This window comes from Myotis yumanensis, unplaced genomic scaffold (assembly GCF_028538775.1).
Source record: "Myotis yumanensis isolate MYYU_CA2020_CCGP unplaced genomic scaffold, mMyoYum1.0.hap1 SCAF_14, whole genome shotgun sequence".
NCBI lineage: Eukaryota > Metazoa > Chordata > Mammalia > Chiroptera > Vespertilionidae > Myotis > Myotis yumanensis.
The window spans coordinates 33590228-33606865 of NW_027223765.1; the positions used below are offsets into that span (position 1 = coordinate 33590228).

Genomic DNA, 16638 nt, shown 5'->3' on the forward strand with positions numbered 1-16638 from the left:
TGCAGGCTGACACAGACGCAGAGATGAAGCTGCCAGCCAGCCTGCTTGTCTTATATACCAGCCGCCTGGCCCCGTGACTCCAATTAGCCCCTGATTGGGCTGGGAGGCTCTGAGATCCTGATGGGGCAGGAGGGCTAGGATGGGGCACTGTAACCCTTCCGGGGGCACTGACACCCCAGCGTAGTCATCCACCCCTGTGTGAACTTAGAGGAGTTATTGGCTTCTCTGAGTGTCAGCCCCCGCTGGTGAAATGATGGGGCTGAGACCCTTGTTCCCTCCTGACCTCTGCCCACCAGGGGCTGGAGCTGCTGATGGGGAATTGGGCACAGCTGGGTTGTGTAGGCGGGGCCTCCAATCCTACCGCCCAGGTGTCGACCCTGTTCCCTGGCTGCTGCTTGCCTCCGTTTCTCAAGAAATAGCAGTTGGAGGCCAACGAATGGGATTTGCCTGAAGCAGACACACCTAGATCAACCTGTGGCCACTCTTATTTTTAAAGTTTATTTTATTTTGAGAGAGTGTAAGGGAGGAGGAGACAAAGAGAGAAACAATGATGTGAGAGAGACACAGCAATTGGTTGCCTCCTGCACACATCCTGACGGGGCAAGGACCAAAGTACAGAATTGAACCCAAGACCCTTCAGTCCGTGGGCCAATGCTCTATCCACTGAGCAATCGGCAAGGGCCTTTATTTTTTAAGAAAGAGGTCTTTCCCCAGCTGGTGTGGCTCAGTGGTTGATGGCCCACCCATGAACCAAGAGGCCACCAGTTTGATTCCCAGTCAGGGCACATGTCTGAGTTATGGGCTCCATCCCTGGCGGGGGGCATGCAGGAGTCAGCCGATCGATGTTTCACTCTCATCGACGTTTCTATCTCTCTACCCCTCTCCCTTCCTCTCTCCAAAATCAATAAAGACATTAAGAAATAGAAAGAAATCTTTATGGAATTAAAGAGCAATTTTAAAATAAAAAAATTGCTTAGCAAAAGTCTATAAAAATTAACAATGGCCATTGGGAAAGTGAACAAAAATATAAATAGGCAATTCACCAAAACGGTTTATAAACACAGAAAAATATCCTCAACCTCCTTGGCATTCTGGAAAATTCAAATTGAAACAATGATGAGATATTATATTCCCATAAAAATGACAAAAATTGAAGACAAAGTGTTGGCAAAGAGGCAGGGAGCTGGATGCAGAGGCTCTCGCTGCCCCTGCCAGGGGTGTACACTGGGGTGCAGCCAACTTTGAAAAGGTTTTCCCTTAAGCCCAGCAACTCCCTTCTCTGCCCTAGAAGTGCATTAGTTAGGGGGAAAAAAAGTAAAATAGAGCTGACTTCCAAGTGAATCACTTGGGGCCGGGCTAAATGGCTCCCTTACTGTAGAATACTCTCAGCCACTTAAAGTGATGAGGTGGGTCACAACAGAGGCGAGGTGGTATTTCTCACCCAGTGGAATAACAAACATTTAAACGTCTATCAATGCTGAGTGCCCATGACATGCAGAAAGGCGTAACCATTAGGAGGGTAAGTCGGAGCCGCTTTAGAAAGCGATCTAGTAGCATTTAACAAAAATAAAGATGGACTCATGCCACATCCCACCGTGTCACTCTAGGTATAAATCAGAGAAATTCTTACGTTATATACAAGGGTGCTTACTGCAATCTTAGCAAAACTTCAAAGCAGCCTAAATGCTCATCAGGAGGATGGTGGAGCAGTACAGAGCAGTGAAAATGAAGGAGCCAGAATATATCTGAGGGATATACTCTTCACTTCTGAGAAGACAGAACTGTGTGTGTGTGTGTGTGTGTGTGTGTGTGTGTGTTTTGAAGGCACAAAATGTTTGAAAGAATTTATACCAAGGTAATAGCAGGGATTACCTCTGAGGAGGGCATAGGATTTGGAAGGGATGGGTTTAAAACAGATTTTAGATTTTCTCTCTGTAGTCTATTTTTGGAATTTTCCCCGGGGACTCTCCATTGCCAGGAGGAAGCAGTGGTCACCAAAGTGCCCTATAGTGAAATCAGATGTCACCCCCCCCCCGCCTAGCACTCTTCATGGCTCCCCACTCCCGGGCTGAAAGTTTGACCTCTTCAGTCTGGTTTTTGGAGCCTTCTTGCCCCACAGACCTGCCACACAGTTGCTCTTGGGCTAGGTGCTGAGGTCAGGGCTTTGCTCTGTTTCCTCTGTGTGTGTGTTAGATTGATGTAGAAATGCCCCAATTTTTCAGCCCTGCCCATATAATTTGCAATGTAACTTTGCAGGTCCTCCCATACTCCTTAAATCTGTGCTGGCCTTTGTGACTTTCTTTAACCAATAGAATGTGGAGGAAGTGATGTGATGCTAATCCCATTGGCATATGAACAAGCCCTGACCAGCTTGATGGATGCAGAGAAGCTCGTACACCTATCACCCAGCCGTCAGCCAACCAACTAATCAACCCTCCAATTAATCACAAATACTTGAAAGTTTGGTCTGGACAAGCAAAACTGCCCAGCTGACCCACAGAGTTGCAAGCAACAATACATGGTGTGTTGTTTACGCCATGTGGCTTAGGAGCTATTTGTCGTGCAGCATAAGCTAACTGATACAATCTGCCTAGAAGAATCTTCCTTACCCCCACCTACCTTCTCTGGACTGATTCCTACTCATCCTTTTGGCCTCAGTGTAGATGCCACTTCCTCAGAAAAGCCCTCCCCGACTCCCTAGGAGGTTAAGGGCCCCTCCTCTGGTTGCTTAGCAAACCCTGAACTTGCTGTCTGGGAGCCTCCAGCATCCTGAGTTACAACTCTGCCTACCTGTCTCCTGCACTAGCCCTTGAGCTTAGTGGTGGTGGGGGGAGTATTGAAGGGGAGGGAACAGGGCTATGTCTGCCTTGTTCCTGGTGGTATCCTTGGTACCCAGCACAGCGCCTGGCACACAGTAGGTGCTCAGCACCCATTGCTGTAGAAGCCCCGGTGTCAGAGCCCAGTTTGGCTCAGTGCAGGAAGGCCTGAAAACCAGGTGTGGGAGCCATGCCAGAGCAGGAGAAGATATGAGGCAAGGAGGCATATGGAAGCTGGCGCAAACGGGGGCAGCAGTTTTTATCACGTTGTGGGGAATTTCCAAGAATTGAGAAATAGAAAAAGACTCAGCAATACAAACATTCCCACAAGCTTAACCCGAAACCCTGCTCCCGGGCTGTGCCAGGATAGAGGTTTGCATTTGGAGGGAAGAAGTTCTAAAATGTGCTGCGTGATCTAAAAATTCTCCTAAGGATTGCCTTTTACAGGGAAATGGTCACTGTGAGGAAGAGCCTGCCCGAGAGGAGTGGCGGCTTGGTGTGCTGATGTGACTCTTTCACGGAGGCTCGTGTGGAGTTTAAGTTTTGCCGAAAATATTTTTTAGCATCTTGCAGCATCGAACAGGGCCCACCTGCACGAGAGCTGATAGTTCCGAAGGTGACAGCTCTCAGCTTTCTGAAGTACTGATAGGGTGTCTGTTTTGTGTAACTCTAGATTCTGTAGCGTCAGGATATCTGTGACTTTAGGTCAATAAATGCATAGAGGGCAGGGTAGAAATAGAAGTAGCTGCCAGGTTCAATACCTATGTTAATATTTTATAGCCACTACTTTATTTACACATGAAGAAGCAAAGTTCAGAGAGGCCCTGCGCCAGATCTCCCTGAGTCCAGACCCTGAGCTGCAACCTGGAAGCTGTGTCAGTTAGGAAACCAGCTGTGACTCCAAAGTAACAGTGGCTCAGACCAGAAGCCATGAGACCATTTCTCACGAAACTCTTGGAGAATACTTTGTGCAGGGATGGGAGGGCAGCCTGGGAGACCTTTCCTTGTGGCTCTGTTGGTCTCGGCCCACAGATTCTACCTCCTGATCCAAGAGAGCTGCTGCCACTCTGGTCATCATGACCACACTCCTGCCTTCAGACAGGAAAGAAAGAAGGAAGTGGAAGACGCCTCAATTCTCAGAAATGTGAGACCCAGAGATTGCAAACATCACTTCTGATTATACTCCATTGGCCAGACCTTGATGTCATGCCACTGCAGGGCAAGGGAAGCTGGGAGATGCATCCTGGTGCTGGGTGGCAAGGTGCCAGCTAGAACTTGGGGTGACATTACTAAAAGAAAGAAAGGGAATGAGTATTGGAGGAGTTAGCTCTTGCTTCCCCTTTTCCTGAGACTCCTCCATTTTTTAATCTCTTCAATGCCTATCTCGACCACTGCAGGGGCTGCTCCTTTGAACTTGGTTTACGTCTCTGGGAAGGGAACTCACATGTATTGAATTTCTACTATGCACTGCATCTTTTATATCGATCATTTCATTTGTCCCTTTAGCAAATCTACCAACTGGGACAATTCTCCCCTTTAAAGCTGAGGGGCCTGAGGCCTAGTGAGGTTCAGAGACTTGGTCCAAAGTCACACTGCTGGAAAGGACACCCACCATCTCCCTGGGGGAACCTTGGGGTGTCGGGAATGCACATCTCTACTGGGGACAGGGGGACCAGCTGCCATTAGGCCCTACTGCCTCGAGGGCTGCGGTGGGGTTCACACAATCTCCTTCTGGAGGCAGGATCACTGACGAGAGGGCTCTGTGGCCTGAGGCTGGCCAGGTCACAGCCCAGAGACTTGGTCCCTCCGACCCATCTCTGGAGCCCCTGGCACGTCCTGGCCTAGGATCTGCTTCCTTAGATTGGGTTGAGTGGAGACATGATTGTATACAACAGGCGATCCATAAACCTGTGGGCTGCAAGGAGCCTAGAGATGAAGTGGATAATATCCTCCTCTCAGGCTGTCAGCAGCTCTTTGCCTTCCTATGCAAGTGCCCCATATATAGCTGTCAAATCAGTTGTAAATTAAAGAAATAAAGAGGCTTTCCTGTCTACCAGGAAAAACCACAGAATGTTCTGATTTTAGAGTAATTTTTTCCTCTGGATGTGAGGCTGAGACAAACATACCACTCTTCAGAATAAGTGAAGTGGGGTGGGGGAGTAAGGGGACAGGGCAGCCTGCAAGGCAGGGCAGCTGAAATGCCACTGTCCCTCCCACTGCCATGCCTGGCCCAACACAGCACCTGACATGGAGAGTAACCTGCAGGACCACCCATGGGAACCTTCTTTCTTGTGTCCCAATGTGGGAAGGGGGCCTGATCTAGCCAAATATCAGCGACTTTGAGTCCATCCTCTTTGGGCCTCTGTGTCTCTGCCCACCCTGCCTCCCACCCTCTTCCTTCTGATACCACACCCCCAGGTTTCCTTTGGGCACCTTTCTGTTCCCTCTCTCAGACCATCTGGTTTATGTGGGGTTAATATTGGGCTGCAGGGGCAATCAGGTGATCTAGGCTTGGCCAATGAGGGCTTTACCTGGGAAATTTGCTGGAACTGATAGGAAAGAGAAGCTCACTTTCTGCAGGGCTTGCTGGGCCTGAAACAACTGGCTGCCATTTCTGCCCACCTCTTGGAACAGTCAGCCAACACAGAGAAAAGTGTAGCCAGAAGAGACACAGAAGCCCGATAACATAATCTGAGCAACTGTCTGCAGCTGTTCCTAAAGCCCTGGGCTTTTCGTGTATGGGAACCAATAATTTTCCCCTTTACTTTCAGCCCTAATGGGAATTTCTGGTCACTTGCAGCCAAAAGAATCCTGACTGACATCACCCAAGGAGACAGAGAAAAGAGGGACAAGGATAGAGGTCCCAACTATTACCTGCCCCAGCCCCACCATGGCACTAGGGATCTCTCCATCTCAGGCTCCTGCCACCCTTTCCCACCTTGAGGATGAGGGTAACTCCTGGGAGCTATACCTCCATTCTGTTTCCCTTGCAGATGGAGTGCCCAGCAAGGTGAACTCTGAGCTGAGGCCCCGGTAATGTCTATAGTCTCCCACAGAGCAGCCTGGCCACTGTAGTCTATTATCTCATCTAATCCCCTCAAGGTCTGTTTTAACATTCTCTTTTGCAGATAGAGACTCAGAGAGGTGACAAAACTTGCTTGCAGTTTCACAGGTCACCTGAGTCTCTGTGACTCCAAAGTTTGGACTTTGCCCATTTGTGTGCTTGCCTCCCCCCTCCTCCCCCAGCCCCCACACCCCAGGAGGCTCTGCTGATTGCCCAATCTAGGCATCTGGGGTCAGGGACCAGGTGGATGCTGCCCAGTTTCAATCCATCCTGCAGAAAAAAACCACCACCATTAACACCAAGTACAGGAGCTGAGCTTTTAATGCCCCAATTTGCTTTAGTCTCCAGGCAGGCCTGGGGAGAGCTAGAGCTTCCAGCTCTGGTTATGTGAAGAAGGAGGGGTCAGTTACTGAGGCAGCTCAATTCTGATGCCCCAGCTTCACAGCAAGGACTCTCCAGAATGGAGAATGGACTGGAGCTGCCAACGATGGGCTCATCAGCAAGGGAGTTGGAATCTGGGGCCTGTGAACGTCCCCAGGGAAGGTGGGCCCAAATTAATTTCCCACTCTTTGTTTCTATGCTCTTCAAGACAAGGGTGACATTGGAGACTCAGCTCTTTATTAAATGTGGGCAGGTGAGCATGGCTTCTAGAAGCTCCGTCCTGGCCCAGATATGCTGTGGCCCAAGAGCTGGGTAGGAGAGCACATGGTTTCCAGAGCTGAGAGAAAGGCCTGTCTCTTCACAGACTGCACTGGGGAGGGGAGGCACTGGGCTGGGGCTCCAGGTCAGAGGTGAGACTCCAGACCTTGGTCCCAGACTCCAGTCCGATGTTGTTTCGTCAGGTCTGATGACTGCATTCTACATTCACTCAACTGTCCCTACCTGCAGCCCAACCCCCAGATCTGGCCTGGCCTTGACGCCTGGATAATTTAAAAAACAAAACAAAACCTGCTGAGGCTGGATACTGGGGGTCTGTCCAATCTCAAAACGGTCACTATGAAGAGGAGATGATAATAGCAATTAATTAGTTACAATAATTGATGTTATTCATAACATTAACTATAATCTGTACAGCTCCTTTACAAAGTGCTTTCACACACACACGCACACACACACACACACACACACCCCTCATTTGATCTTCACAGCAGCCATGAATGGCAGGACCAGGGACTCGGGTGAGGTCCAGGGAGGAAAACAATTGCTCAAGGTCGTCAGCCATGGAACTGCTGCTGCTGAGGTGGTTTTCAGAGGCTAGATATGCTCTCCCTGCCCATCTAGCTCTTCATTCATTCCCCCATTCAGTCCTTCCTCCCTCCATCTAGCGTTTATTTAGCACCTACTGTGTGCCCCACTCTGCTAGATACTTATCCCTAAGCTGGGACACGTTTCCAGACAGCAAGAGTTCTTCTGTTCCTGAGAGAGGAGTTGTGGGAAGGAGGGTGCAGATCCCACTGGCCCCTGGGAACTCAGGACTCCAGATCAAGCTGTCCTCGTGAGGGGTGGAGAGCCTCGTTAATTTTTTTTTTTTAACTCATGGAGCCTGTGAGACCTGGTCTGACAGGCACAGATCCTGGCGGGCAGCTGTTGCTGGGGGTGGGTGTTGGGGGACGGGAGACTCCTACAGTCGGCGGCGAGTCCTTGGCAGGGCTTAGGCCGGTGCCACCTGGCTGGTCTCCGTCTTGGAGGCAGTGGTGGATGCCTCGTCATCACCCAGTGGGTTCTTGCCACAGCAGAGGGTGGTGAGCATGCAGTTCCGGAACTGGAAGGCAAGGGGCATGAGTCAGAGTCAGGGTCCACTCAAAGTGTGTGTAGCAAACTGGTGTGGTTGGCAAGATTTGCCTATAACCCCTTCCCGCTCTGCCCCTCACAGCCTTCACTCCCAGGTCAGATCTGGCTCTCTGGAGGGAATTTACTAAACATATGTGACCCCACCCAGTGATGCCCGGGACTAAACGCAAGGGGTTTGTCACTAATGACATTCCGTGATGCCCTCTGTGTGCCAAGGGCAGTCTGTAAATTATCTCATTTAACTCAAGAGTTTGGGATTTTGCCTCTTCTATGGATGGAAAACCTGGGCCCAGAGAAAGGAAGTGGTGCATTGCCCAAGGTCACACTGCTAGAAAGTAGCAGAGCTGGGATTTGGATCCAATATGCCTGACTCAAGAGCACATTTTCCCCACTGGATCATGGATTCTGCAGAGAAACCACTGGTCTATGTTAAGGACTGCTTTATCCTTTTATCCATCAGAATAAGACTTTTTAGCTCTTTTTTCTCCTTGATGGAGACTGGTACCATCCCATTCTCAGGCTTGGGATGTTGACCACTTTACTGTTAAAGCGGGCCTTCAGAACCATCTGACTTGAGCCAGCGCCAGAATCACCCAGAGGACTTGTTAGAAATGCAGGTCTAGGCGGGGCCCGGAATCTGCATTCCTCTTAGATGCCTCTGATGCCCTGAGGGAGACCAACCCCCAGTCCAATTCTGCAGATGGGAAGACTGAGACCCAGTCAAGGATGTGGCTTGTCTTCCACAGGCAGTGCCTGCAGCTTGGGGACCTGGACCCGCCTGCCCCGCCACCTGGCACCTGCTTGTTCATCATGATATAGATGACCGGGTTGTAGATGGAGGATGACTTGGCGAAGAATGCCGGGATGGTCATGAAGATAGGGCCAAAGTTAGAGCCCTGGTGGGTAAAGATGTAGAATGCCACGCTGGCGTAGGGCAGCCAACAGATCAGGAACGCAACGACCATGATGATGACCATGCGCGTGACTTCCTTCTCGGCCTTCTGGGTGGTGGCTGACTCCTGCTGCTGGGCAGCCGCCTGCAGGGACACAGGGCCTGGTGTGCAGACGGCAGCAACTCGGGGCCAGGGGCCGGGCTCCACCCATTCAGTGCGTGTGTCCCCAGCACCCAGCACAGGACCATACCTCCTTCACTGTGAAGACCAGCTGTCCGTAGCAGAAGAAGATGACAATCATGGGGATGGTGAAGTGGACCACGAACATGTAGATGACGAAGGACTCGTTGTTGACCTCCGGTTTGAGCGTGTAGTAGTCAATCCCACACGAGCACTGCATGCCCTCTGGGATGTACCTGGTGCCGGTGGAGAACGGGACAGGAGGGGGCATAATGGAGACCCACATATGAGGAACTTGGGAAGAGATGCCAGCTGACCGAAGTGACCTGCCTCACTTTCCCTCTGTAAAATGGAGATAATAAAATGTCTGCTTGGCTGTGAGACTGAGAATCAAATCAATTGAGAGGAGGGGCTCAAATGCGCCGTGTGAAAACTGTTGTTTCACTGTTTGTTTGGTGGCTGTGTTACTGGGACACGACCCAGTCCTGCCCGTCTCTCCCCTGGCTTGTGCATACCACTGGCCTGTGCAGGGTTTCTCCCCGGACCCGCCGCCCCATGGCAGTGGAGCCAGGCCTCAGGCTATGCAAGGCAGCGGTTGGTGGGGAGAAGGGAAATACTCCTCACCTCTGTATTTGGGATAGTGCCACCCGGGTCTTACAGAATAACAGGATGAGAGTTTTGCCAGCCCAAAGATGGGCGTAACTAAGAGATATTTGCACAAAAGAGGAGAGGGGGAATGAGAGGCCTCAGGGCATGTGGTTAGAATTTTTTTCAATGATCCTAGAGGACGGTGATATTGCACCGACCTCAGAAAACATGGTGTGTCTGTTGGCTGTGCTTACGAGGATGTAACTGGACCAGGCAGAGAAAGAGGCTGGAGGGGGGTGGGCTGGAATTCAGCAATGGGCAGAAAATGACCTCAGATTAGGGGTCATGATTGGACTGGGAGCCCTGCAGGGAGTTTGTATAGAGACTGAGGAGGAAAGGGAAGAGAGGGAATTTCCTGGAAGCAGGGAACGCGAAGCCTCTGGACACTCAAAGTCACCAGCCAAGTTTCCCAAACTGCCTCCCCTTTTCCACATCTCTCATCTCAGCCCCATTTGGAGACAATGACCTGCAGGCTGCACAGGACCTGGGTCCCAGGGGCTACAGTGTCACCACCTGCACTAGGAAGGCTCAGTCTCCCCAGGTGCTGAGGCCCAAGGTCAAAGGAAGCTGCCCACAGGGCACTGGACCAAAGAGGATTGGAATCTGGCCCTGGCTTAGTGGAGGATTAGGGGCACAGCCAAGGTGAAGGGTTGGACTTTTTGGATTCTCCTTGAGATGGGGACTCAGGAGGTGGGACTAGCCCCATAGCAACATTAGGGTCTGATCCTTTCTTCCCCTGCCTAAACCCCAACCCAGAAAAGTTACCAGCTCAGTGCCTGGAACCAGACAGCCCCAGGGTTGAGTGTGTCTGGGGGACCATAAGAAGACTCCTGGAGACCCATCCCTTTTGCCCAGTGCCATTACCTGGACCAGCCGGCCAGTGGGGGTGCAGCGCAGGCCAGTGCCATGACCCACGTGAAGGCGAGGCCCATGATGGCGTGGTTCTCCCCAAAGCGGAAGTTGCTCATGGGCTTGCAGACCACCACGTACCGCTCGATGGCCAGGACCACCAAGGACCACAGGGCGATTTCACCTGCAAGGCAGTCAGCTGTCGGTCAGCATGCTTCTTGCTGGGCTCCACTGTCTATCTAAGGAGGTAGCTAGGAAGGCAACCTGGGGTAGGCCTGGCGTGAGGCCTCAGGGTGGAGCGGGGTTAGACATCGAGAATTGGGAAGGAGTGCAGGGCAGAGGGACTGGTCTGCCGGGGGAGTGGAGTGACTCTTAGTTTAGTTCAGTTAGAGCTCTGGGTTCAGGAGGGACACCGAGATCAGATTAGGGATCAGGGGTGGACTGGAAGCCCTGCAGGGAGTTTTTACAGGAGACTGTGTCCTTCTTGGGGCAACAGGCCCAGTCCCTGTTGAGAGGTGTCGCAGAGGCAGGGGAACCAGAGTTGGAAGTCCTCCCTCCCTCTGGAGCAGTGGCCCTTCCCCTCTAGGGAAACAAAATAACCTGGGCATGTGCGACCCTCCCTCAGGAGCCAGGGAGATGAATAATGTTTGGCTCAGAGGACCAAGGAGGAAATAATGATGGAGTTCAGCACAGAAATTCAGGGAGGAGGGTCACAGAATTTATCAACCAAACTGGGCCATTTCTGAGAGTGAAAGGGAACACTAGTAATTATTCCAGGACCATGGTTGGAAATTGGGACTGACCCTGCAGAGAAGTGTCTGCCTGTCTTGCCCCTGCCTTCTGGCCTGAGACGGAACGATCTGTGGTCACTGAAGTTGACACCCAGTGATAGCCAGAGATTCTGGGGAATAGGGCTGACTGAGGCAGTGCCTGGACACAATAGGGTGAGAGAAGGCAGGCAGCAGAGCAGTCCTTGTGGTTGGTGTTATGTTCCGGGGGCAGGGGCAGGGCCGGGGAAGTTCCTGGATCTGAGCCAGGAGACCTAGGGTCTGGTCACTGCCCTGCACATCCTGAAATGAGTCTTCCCTCTCCATGCCTCAGTTTTCTCATCAGCTAAGTGGGCTCTATTGTCTCTGCAGCATTCCGGTGGGTTTTCCAATCACAGAAACATTTAAAAGCATCTTCCAAAGCTACAGACCACACAGGTCTCATGCCTCCCTATGGGAGGGTTTGTCCGAAGCAGATGAGCTCCTCAACACAAAAAGCATTCATGCGTGGCAGAGGCAGGAGGTGGGCTGGGGAGGGACTTAGCCCATGGCTCAGCGCAGGTAAAGCCCAATGCCCGGAGGACTGAGAATCTGCGCCCCACCCTGAGCGGGGAGCCCTGAGCACAGGGCCTATCTTGTCCATCTCTCTCCCCAGTGCCTGGCATGGGTCTGACCCGGGGCATCTGTTCTGACGGGAACTGAATGTGCTTGCGGGGCCCACAGAAGTGGGCTTGAAACACAGCTTTGCCCCTGCTGCAAAGTGACCCCTGCAAGGCCCTGGACTTCTCAGACTGTTTCCTTGCTGTAAAGCAAGACAATGGCACCACCCCAGGTGAGATTAAACAGTGCCTAGCTCATCATCACCAAAGTGTTTGTTGATTAAGCGAGAACTTTAGATGATGCCAATGATTGCAGAGGGCAGGAGGCCTCGTAACCCTCATCCCTAAGCCTGGAACTGTCCCCAGACACCTCCATTCCCCTGGCTCCTGTACCCTCTGCCCGTCCGCACCACAACTCATACCGCCCAGCGTGGCAAAGAAGCCCTCCAGATTGCATCCCGTGGCCCCGAAGACAAAGTATCCATGCATAGAGGTGTAGAGGGTGGTGGTGAAGCCTCCAAAGACCATGAAGAGGTTGGCCACGGCCAGGTTGAGCAGGATGTAGTTGAGAGGCGTGCGCAGCTTCTTGTGCTGGACGGTGACATAGAGCGTGAGGAAGTTGATGGGGAATCCGAGCACGATCAGCAGAAACATGTAGGCAGCCAGCATGGAGAACTGCCAGGGCTCGGCCAGGTAGTACTGCGGGTACTCGAAGGGGCTTCGCACCACGCCCGTCTTGTTGGAGAAGGGCACATAGAAGTTGGGGCCCTCCGTGCCGTTCATGGCTGAGGTCCCTGTGGCGGCCCCGTGGGCAGTTCTGACCCAAGAATGCTGCTGGGGCCTGAGCTTGGCCACACAGGGCTCCGGCTGGACAACTCTAGGTCCTGACCCCCCCAGGCCCTTATAAAGTGACCTCCCCTCCCTAAGCTCCTGGCTGAATCAGCACCTGGGAGATTGAGGGCGTTATTAATCATATTAATCCCAGAGTAGGTGCTCAATAACTATTTGTGGAAGGGAAACTGGGGGCCTAATTGGCTTCCCAAGGGGGGGCCAAGGTGACTCCAGGTGGAAGCCTGGGGTTGGGGAGGGGAGGTGCTGGGGACCCTGGGGAAGGACAGGATGCCTGCCCCTACTCCTCCGTCCCCCAGGAATCTCTGTACATATCAGCCTGATGGCCTTGGCCTGACACTGGGACCTCAGACTCCCAGCCCATTCCTCTCTGGCTTGGTGTGAGCTGACTTTGTCTCCCGCCGACTGGACCGTGAGCTCCCAGTGGGCAGGGGCTCTGGTTATTCTCCCAGTCTCTCATGCCCTCACTCAGCCCCTGTCCTCCTTCCCCAAGACACTGTTATCTAGAGCAGCCTGGGCAAAGTCTCAGAGGTGAAGTTTGAACCGAGAACTCAATGATGGAAGGAGCCAGCCCTGCCAAGATCTGGGGGCTGGGTTGTTTAGGCAGAGGAAACAGCAAGTGCAAAGGCCCTGTGGCTGGAAATTCAAGGCCAGCAGGGAAGTGTCTCTGTCTCTGAGACTTCTATCCCTTGAGCTTTCTGACACCCAGTCTCTCTTCCTACCTGGGCTTCCTAGACCTGTCTGCTAAAAACAAGTGTCCCCCTTCCCCCCAGCCCACCTGGGGCTCCAGACTCCTGCCTGTCCAGGCGGTGTCAGGGCCTGCACACGATGGGCTGATGACCTCTTGTAGTTTAAGGCGCTTGGCCCAGTGATTAGGCCCAACGCTAATGAGGTCAAGGTGGAGGGTTTGATTCTGACACAGCCTGGCCCCTGGTAGGAGGAGCCCTGGATTCCCTGAGTCAAAACCAGCCCCCATACAGCCCCATCCTGGCTGGGCTGAGCCCTCAACCTCAGCACCTTCGTGTCCCTTCCTATGCTTATGACAGCCTGGAAGCTTCTAATTCATGTCTGTTCATGTGCTTTTGGTCCATCTCCCAGGCTGTCATGTGGGCTGGGGTCTGTCTCACTCACCATAGGGACCTCAGAGCCCAGTCTGGTGCCCAGCATGTGGCAGGAGCAGAATCATTTCCCTGGAACTAGAAAGAGCTGGGGTTCCTGCCCTTGTTGTACACTGATGCATCCCCAGGGTCTGGCACAGAGTAGGTGCTCAACAACCATTTGTGGAAAGAGTGAATGTATCTACGTTACCTCAGGAAGTACTTCGCCGCTCTAAGTCTCAGGTTCCTCTTCTGTGAGAGAGTTTAACAATCCCACCCTCACAGGGCGAGGTGAAGGGGAATTAAAGGCCATTGCTGAGGTGATGGTGCTCCGTATTCCATAAGGCATGGCAAAGAATTTTTAAAAAAAACAAAAAATGGCCCTAACCAGTTTGGCTCAGTGGAGAGAGCTTTGGCCTGTGGACTAAAGGGTCCCAGGTTTGATTCCAGTCAAGGGCATATACCTTGGTTGCAGGCACATTCCCAGTAGGGGGTGTGCAGGAGGCAGCTGATCGATGTTTCTAACTCTCTATCCCTCTCCCTTCCTCTCTGTAAAAAATCAATAAAATATATTTTTAAAAATGCTCTTTGTTCAGAGCCACAGGCTCAGGGAGTGAGCTGAAAGGTCACTAGAAGTCACTTACCCTGACCCAGCAGTGAGTTGCCCAGGTCACGTGACAAAGCAGTGACAACCCAGCTATAACCTGCCTGGCTGTGCCTCCTCCAGCACAAAGACAGCTCACGGGAAAGCTCTGCCAGTCCTTTACACCATGGTATCAATAACCAAAAAAAGGTGTACTGAGTAGTGAAAAGGCCCTGGACGGAGTCACACAAGCCTCGGGCAGCAGTGGTGGCCCCGAGGGCAGGGGATGTCACTGGCTCTGTCACCAGGGGAGCCTGGGAAGTTCATTCCTCCCCTGAGACTGCTGTATCCATAAGGCATGGAGACCTCAGGGAGCCACACCTGACTGCAGGATAAGCCCGAGTGCTTTCCCAGCAGGGCCTGCCTCGTGGACCTTCGGACCTCACCACTTAGGCTTCATGGTCCTCCCTCGTTGGGCATGGCTCCTTTAGACCTACCCTTTCATCCAGACTGAGGCTCTGCAGCCACACAGCCAGGGCGCAGCCCTGTTTCCTTCCTTCCCTGTGCCTCAGTTTCCCACTCTGGTGCCTGTCAGTGATCAGTGAGTGTTGGGAAAAGTGGGATCCTCTTCTGAATCTCCCTCAGGTCTCAACTCCTAGCTCACATCCTTGGAGACCGCCCACACCCCAAGTCTACACACCAGGTCCCACCCCACCCCCATTCATTTTCTATTCACTACTTATCACTATCAGCACCAGTCCTACTTGTCTTCTCACTGACTCTCTCTAGAACACAGGGCTGGCCCAGCCTGTTCTTTGCTGCATTCTGAGATTGCAGTCCAGAGTACGTGCTCAATAAAAATATTTGTTGAATAAATGAACAACTCCCCCTGGCCTCTGTGGGAAGGCCTCACTCCCCTCTGAACACTGGGGAAATAGGCTCAGAGATTGAGGTTCCTTAGCAGAGCTGGAATTGAACCTGGGCCTTCTAACCCAGCGGTCGCCAACAGGTGGTCCCAAAAGGTTGGCAACCACTGATCTAACCCCTCAGCCAGAGCTCTTTCGTCTCCGTGCCAGGCAGTCCACAGAGGGTCACAGCGCACACCAGTGGCCGAGCCTGAGTGTGGGTGACTTTCTGAGCCACTGCCCTTTTGGCCTCTCTCTCAGCCAGGCTGAGAACAAGCTGTGAGGAGCTGTAAGTGGTGGGAATGGGGGCCTGGGGTTGGCTGTCTCAGAAGACAGACGCAGCCATCTCAGGGCTTCCCCGCTCCTCTGGGAGCCCAGGAGCAGGGCTTTGACGGGGGCAGGGATTAGGGTTTAGCTGGAGGGGCACAATTAGCTGTTGAGCCTCTGCATAGAGGTGCTGCTTGATCAGCAGCAGCTTCCTCCTCCTTCCTGCTTCCCCTCACTGGCTTAGTCCCACCTGACTGTCACCAGGCTGGGTGAGGCCTGAGCAGTGATGGCGAACCTTTTGAGCTCAGCGTGTCAGCATTTTGAAAAACCCTAACTTAACTCTGGTGCCGTGTCACATATAGAAATTTTTTGATATTTGCAACCATAGTAAAACAAAGACTTATATTTTTGATATTTATTTTATATATTTAAATGCCATTTAACAAAGAAAAAATCAACCAAAAAAATGACACGCGTGTCACAGGTTCGCCATCGCTGACTTAGACTGAGCTGAGAATGTCAAGGGAGAAGAAGGGAAGGTGACAAACTGACTCTCCTCCTCTTCCTTCCTCTTTTCCTCCCATCTCCTCTTCCTTCTTCCCCTCTTCCTCCCTCTCTCTCTTCTCCTCCTACTCCAGTATTTGCCAAACACCTCTGGGCACGAGGGTTGGGTGCTCGGGACACTGATATGAGTCCTACATGGTCCCTGCCCTCAGGTGGCAGCAAACAAGGGAAAAAACTAATAACCATGAGAGGTGGGAATTTGTTCTCAGCCTCAATTGGGGGCTCAGAGTAGCAAGATGTGGACCAGGAGGGAGCCTGAGAGACCCCCCCAACCTAGACAGCCAAGGCCAAGGGAGGCAAGGGCCAGCTGGTGTGAAGACGCTGAGGCCCAGGATGTGTGGCAGGGGAAGGGAGGACTAGGAGCTGGGTGCTAGCTGGCTGGCAGCAGGGGGCACTGATAATGGTTCCCATTTTAGGAAGATGTTCTGGAGTCTGGGTGGAGGAATACCAGGGAGCACTGGGGTAACAGCCTGGCCTAGGGTGAGCCCCCCGCCCAGTGGTCGCCTCCTACTTGTTCCAAGGGCAGGGCTGGCACAAGTGGGAGGTCACCTGGTATTTGCAGTTGGCAGCAATCTTGGAGAAGGGGCATCTGTCCACCTATTTGAGAGTCACAAGAGGTTCCTGGCTTTGGTAGAATCGCTGGGGATAGATGGAGACACCCAACTGGTTGAGGCCGGGCTAGAGCCAGGCCCACTGGAAGTCTGGCCTGGGACTCTTTCTGGGCCACCCATTGCCCCCCTCCCCCACTTTCTCCTTTCAAGAATAT

The 16638-nt window shown here is 52.5% G+C and overlaps 1 protein-coding gene across 1 annotated transcript; it reads right to left on the reverse strand.

Moving 5' to 3' along the window:
• Positions 1 to 6285: 6285 nt before the first annotated feature.
• RHO (rhodopsin) lies at positions 6286 to 12390 on the reverse strand. The gene is made up of 5 exons (XM_070391427.1): positions 12030 to 12390; positions 10257 to 10425; positions 8815 to 8980; positions 8469 to 8708; positions 6286 to 7642 (listed from the first exon to the last, which is right to left on the reverse strand). Exons 1-5 carry the CDS (start codon positions 12388 to 12390, stop codon positions 7532 to 7534), a joined length of 1047 nt encoding a protein of 348 aa, XP_070247528.1. The 3' UTR covers positions 6286 to 7531.
• Between the last annotated feature and the right edge of the window lie 4248 nt (positions 12391 to 16638).

Bases quoted from the DNA above. Each gene is read 5' to 3' on its own strand.
- RHO (XM_070391427.1), bottom strand. From the start codon at position 12,390: ATGAACGGCACGGAGGGCCCCAACTTCTATGTGCCCTTCTCCAACAAG. The intron at 8,709-8,814 runs GTATGGTCCTGT...GTGTCCCTGCAG, and splicing joins TGGTCTTCACAGTGAAGGAG to GCGGCTGCCCAGCAGCAGGA. The intron at 7,643-8,468 runs GTGCCAGGTGGC...CTTGCCTTCCAG, and splicing joins ATATCATGATGAACAAGCAG to TTCCGGAACTGCATGCTCAC.